This window comes from Vollenhovia emeryi, unplaced genomic scaffold, assembly GCF_000949405.1.
Source record: "Vollenhovia emeryi isolate VEMERY1.0 unplaced genomic scaffold, V.emery_V1.0 DF939122.1, whole genome shotgun sequence".
NCBI classification, from domain to species: Eukaryota; Metazoa; Arthropoda; class Insecta; order Hymenoptera; family Formicidae; genus Vollenhovia; species Vollenhovia emeryi.
In genome coordinates, this window is record NW_011967244.1 from 1285996 (window position 1) to 1291328 (window position 5333).

A 5333-nucleotide genomic window follows, 5' to 3' on the forward strand; every position below is an offset into this window, starting at 1 on the left:
TTTATGTGTACATGAGTGACATAATTCCATTAATATAACTTTGTATTTAGAACTATATACATCAATTATGAATAGTCGTAAACCTACGTCGCAAAGAAGTACATGATTAATCATACGTGATCTTTCGAATATAAAAATTATATATAAGAATATATTAGTCATTGTTGCCTTGAGGGGAAAACTAAATTATACTAATGCACTCAATGTTGTTGTTACGCTATACTCAGCTATGTCACAATTTTAATACGTAGCGCATGCCTGATCCAAATTGCACGTAATATGAAAAAAATTACCTGCTCTAATTTAATCACGCAAGGACAAAACCCTAGCTTTGAATTTTAAAAAATGTTAGAAATTAAAACTATCGGGCTTATTTTAATCATTCTCATACAAGTTGCAGTCAAAATATTGAATATTTGTTTACGCCGGATATTCATTTTGCATCGTGCTGTATTTGTCGCATTTAAACACAACTTGTGTTCGCAAAATTTCGTATTCTAAATTGTCAATATATTCTTTACAATTTTAAATTCCGTCTCGAATGAATACAGGATTTAGGGGAACTTCTCCAATTATACAATTTGCTGATATTTATATAAGGTTGACTAAAATAAACATACATCTAATATTCCTTAAATGTAACGTTAAATATACTAGTTGCATATAAGGATAATTATACAACTAAGTTCATTTTCAATCATAACCACATATAAACTCTTTGAAAATCTATATTGATACATTTTTTCGTTAATATCGACAATATTTACTGCAGGCTTAATTCCGACTTAGACATCGGTTCAAAGAATTGTTTCTGTACCCAAACATCTCAGGAAAATCACAACAAACTGAGCAAGGCATTTGCTCAATTTGCAATGATTTTCTTGGGCGCATGGATACGACTGTGTCTCAGCAGTGAGCTCTTATCCGTAAAGGTCTTCTCGCACTCGACACACTTGTACGTTCTACCAGTGTGCGTGACCAAGTGCCTGCTGAGACCCGAAGCGTGACAGAACGCTTTCGGACAAAGTTGACAATGATGCAGTTGAATATCGTTCGGATTTAATTTCTGGTGCCGGCGCATGTGTACCTTAAGCGCTTCTCGCTGCGTGAAACTCTTCTCGCAGTGCTGGCACTGGAACGGCTTTTGGCCGGAATGCGTCATCAAGTGCCGGAATAGAATCTCCTTTTGCGCGAAAGCACGGTGGCAGATATTGCAGCCGAACGGCTTTTCACCTGTAAGTATACACAGCGACAATATATTAATTGCATATTTCTACAGTAAATTTTTAAAGTCACGCATTTTTCAACGCTACTAAAATGGACGCGACTCGTTTATACAGAGGAGAAATAGTGGTAGGAGCTGTTGAAAAAGAAATCAGTATTTTTTTTCTACGATCGGGATTAGCGCCAGAACTAATACGAACCTGTGTGTGTGCGCTCGTGTCTCACTAACGCGGATCTCGTCGGGAACCACTTCTCGCACGCCTGACACGTGAATCCTCTCTGCGTGGAATGCACCGACTGATGACTCTTCAGCATTATCCTCCGGGTGAACGCTTTCGGACACTTGTCGCATTTGAACACCTTCAGCTCCGGATTGGCGTCGACTACAATGCACAACATTGGCAACTTGTAATTTCTAATTCGTGCCTCTCCTTCGTTACAGACAGAACGTATCTCGTGGTATCCTTTCCGTACCGATCGTGTCACCTATAGGCTGTAACTTCAGCGAGTCGGGCTGATTAGAATTTGTGCTGGTGACCTCCATCATGTAGACATTCTTGTGGTCGGCGCTGCTTTTCTGCATCTCCTCCGTCTCGTCGTCGGACTCCTGCTCCTGCTTGATGCGTGACGTCCTTATCGTGCACCGCGCCTTCGCCGTACGCTCTTCGGCGGGCATCAACGTGATGTTCTCCGGATCCTCAGAGACATTCTCATTCTCCTCCATCTCCGGATTTTCAGAATTCATTCCTGCATATCAAACCAACGACGGTATACACGTGTGAACCAAACTTTTTTGTAAACATTTCTCAATGCACACAACCTCAGGAATTTTCGATCAGAAATCATTCCACTCTGACGGAGAAGGAGATTGCGAGACACGAATTTGAGTTAACTGAACAGAAACGTTCGAGCTACAAGAGACAGGTATGAGCCTCCCGAGTGGAGACTGGGCAAGCGTCTTGCAATCTCTTTTCATAAAAATCGCCGTCGCGACGAAACCAACGTGGAAGATTCGGTTTTCCGGGCTCGTGTGGAGACGCGGCGAGACGAAGTGATACACACCCAAGATGTAGCCGCCGACGAGTTCCTCCTCCGTCACCTCGATGGGATCCCCATCGGTTTGACCGCTGTCACCCTTGGTGGCAACCAGATCGGCCAACAGTTGCTTGACCTGCTTGGACTTGCCCGTACTGGACTCCTTTGACTCGTCCCTGCTGTCCTGGCTCTCGTCCTCTTCGTTCTGCCCGGTTAGCTGCTGTATCAACTTCATGTGCTTTCTGAGCTTGACATCCGCGGCCTGGCATTTCTTCCGGAACTGATAGGACTTCTCCAGCTGATATTTGCAGGGATGGCATATCATGTTAGGCAGGCCATCCTGCTCGTAGACCTGAAATATCCAGGAAATGCCCAGCTTTAGTTGCATTAAAGATTAATAGCTCGAATAGTCAAGATATATAGTGCACATTTTATTATTTGTATCGATTTAATTATTGATGAGCGAGTTTGAAAGTACTTCTTGTACAACATTGGGTCATCCCATAAATAATGCGATGTAAGAGGAAGCTTGATTTATTCTTCGGCTCAAGGCCAAAGGACCTTTATTTCATTAAGATCAAGATGAAAAGACTTTGCAAATAATGTATTTTGGATTAGAATTCAGTTATCATACAAGCCGAGATTAAAATTAATCCTGGCTTTCAAGCTTTCGCGGCTGCTGTCTTCTTCAGCCGTAATAGCTTCCGGATGGTTGCCGGGTCCGTTTCGCAAACATTAAAATTAATCTGTTGTATTGATAGAAACAGACGATTGAGGGGGAAAACCGCTGAGGGCATTGTGTAGATTTGCGGCATTACTGGGCATTACTAGGCATTTTGTGGACATTAGTTTGGGGATTAGGCCTTGCTGGGGCATCATAAAGATAAAATAAGATGAAGTAAAGGCTGGTCTACAATACATGGAGTAAGCTGGAGTAAGGAGTAGGAGTAAGGAAATAAAATGGATTTATTTCCTTACTCCTACTCCTTACTCCAGCTTACTCCATGTATTGTAGACCAGCCTTTAAGCCCACTGGGCATTGGCGTACAAGATTTTGATCATTGGCGGTTCGCCCCTCGCGGACAACAGTCCAACATTTCAGGTGACGGGCTCAATTCGATAATTGAGTAATTGTTCAATGAAATTTCCCACTTTTTCCCACGAGTCGACGCCAGAGGAAAAGACTCGTGATCGAGCCCCAGGACGCGGAGGCGGCGCTCCGCGATTCGCCGCCGGGTGGACGACGCCTCTCGACGTCTCGACTCCAACCGCGACGTACTACCGGGGGGCGCATTACAGATCTCTATAAATCCGCAGGGTAAGAGGGACGCCCGGCGCTCTCCGCGCGCGCGGTTCTAGGTCCCTGTAATGAGACGGCGCGCGCGTAAAAGGCGGCCGGGTCGCTATACCTATCGCACAGCTCGTCGATAACTCGGTAAGGCCGGTAGTTGCCTCGCGCACGGCGTCATTCGCGCGCGCGCACGCGTGCAACACACACACACACATAACACACATATACGGGCGGCTCGGTGCGACGCAGCCGCGTCACGTGTACACATACACGCGCGCGCGTACGTGCACGCGTGTGTGCGCGCACACACGAAGAAGCCGTCGCGGCGGAGAGGGAAGGGGGAGATAATGCGAGAGGACGCCGTGCGCGCGCGGAGAGATAAACTAGATTCCTATTTTTCGATGAGCCGCTCCCGGCCGCCGATTATTATCGCTCGCTGCGAAGCGAATCGAATCGAATCGGGTCGAGGATCGATTCGCGACGACGCTCCTGCCGCGTGTGCCAACGACGCTCCTCCTCCGCTCGGCACCGCTCGGCTCGCCGCGCGCGCGGGAGTCGGGGACCCACCTCGATGTTGACGCAGGAGAGTATCCGCAGCGGCATCGGCACGGTCTCGTCGTCGTGGATCGGCACCATCTCCTCCTCCTTCGCCAGGCAGAGCCGGCACAGCTCGTTCACGTGGATGATCACGTTGCTCGGGCTGTCGCCCTTTTTCCTGCTGTACGTTTTCATCGCGCGTACGTTCCTTTTCCGGCCGTGGGTGCCGCTCGCCCGCGATCTATCTGTTCGACTCCTCTCCGCCTCCGCCCGCTCCACGCTGTCCGTCCCCGTCCCGCGCCCTACCTGCGACGCGCCTTTCGAATTGGCGGCGGGTGCGCGTGGAGCCGGTGCCGTGGGCTCGAGAAACGCGAGAAACGGAGCTTTTCCGTGGGAGGATCGCAGATCGCCGAACGGACTCGGTCACTCACAACGGAATCTATAATGGCGGTCGTCCTCAATGGCGGGCGCGTATACGGCGGACTGGCAGCGCTGCGCGTGTTCCGGTGGCGGGAGCACGACAGCCGCGCGCCCGGGAGCGAGCGAGAGAGACGGGCGGGCGCGAGCGAGAGGGGGAACGCGCGCGGGCGAGATTTCCAGAGCGCGTCACGAGCGACGCGACGCTGCGGGGCGAGGGGGGCGCTACGCGCCCGGGGGGGGGGGGCGAGAGCGAGACGCGCGAGCGGGCGAGAGTCGGTAAGAGCGATTGCGATTATCGATTTTCCATTCTTCCCAACGGCGGGAAATGCGAGCCCTGCCCGGCCTCCCTGCGTCGGGAGAAAATGGACTGCCCGGCAAACGGTGCGGTTCCCCCGCGCTCCCCGCGGACGAGTCGCCTTCTCTCTTCGAGGAGAGTGTGCGGGATAAGGGTATAAAATTGCGCGAGATCCGCGCCGGCGGTGTGGAAGAGGAGAGCCCCGAGCCGGCCGTGGAAAACGGAGGGCGGCACTGCGCGCGCGCTGACGCGGTCGCCCACTCCCCCTCCCGACGTGTCGAAGGGTAGGCGTTTCGGCCGAGTTTCGTTTAATGCCCCGTCTCTACCAATGCAGGTTAACTTTGATCCCGGTTTAACTTACGTTCGCGTTCCAATTTCTGAAACTGGAGAAAGTAAGGCGTAAGGTAACCCCGATGAAAATTTTGCTCAGAATTTTTGAGATTTTTGTAAATAACTTTATAATTTTTTTTTACAAAATTTTTCAGAGTTTTCGTGTACAAGTCGCAACGCTTTTCAGAAGCGCCGAGAGAG

General features: G+C 49.7%; 1 protein-coding gene across 3 annotated transcripts; it reads right to left on the minus strand.

Moving 5' to 3' along the window:
- Positions 1-24: 24 nt before the first annotated feature.
- On the minus strand, positions 25-4401 carry LOC105569884 (zinc finger protein 32-like). 3 transcript variants are annotated; one of them, XM_012026681.1, is made up of 5 exons: positions 4118-4401; positions 2287-2611; positions 1699-1971; positions 1425-1607; positions 25-1233 (listed from the first exon to the last, which is right to left on the minus strand). In XM_012026681.1, exons 1-5 carry the CDS (start codon positions 4280-4282, stop codon positions 863-865), a joined length of 1317 nt encoding a protein of 438 aa, XP_011882071.1. In that variant the 5' UTR covers positions 4283-4401; the 3' UTR covers positions 25-862. The 3 variants fall into 3 exon arrangements, with proteins under 3 accessions (XP_011882071.1, XP_011882073.1, XP_011882072.1); XM_012026683.1 differs by lacking the exon at positions 4118-4401 and adding an exon at positions 3412-3536; XM_012026682.1 differs by lacking the exon at positions 4118-4401 and adding an exon at positions 3308-3391.
- Between the last annotated feature and the right edge of the window lie 932 nt (positions 4402-5333).

Excerpts from the sequence above, each read along its gene's own strand:
- LOC105569884 (XM_012026681.1), bottom strand. The coding sequence starts at position 4,282 with ATGAAAACGTACAGCAGGAAAAAGGGCGACAGCCCGAGCAACGTGATC. Across the intron at positions 1,972-2,286 it reads CGTCGGCGGCTACATCTTGG|GAATGAATTCTGAAAATCCG; the intron begins GTGTGTATCACT and ends TTTGATATGCAG. Across the intron at positions 1,234-1,424 it reads ACACGAGCGCACACACACAG|GTGAAAAGCCGTTCGGCTGC; the intron begins GTTCGTATTAGT and ends GTATACTTACAG.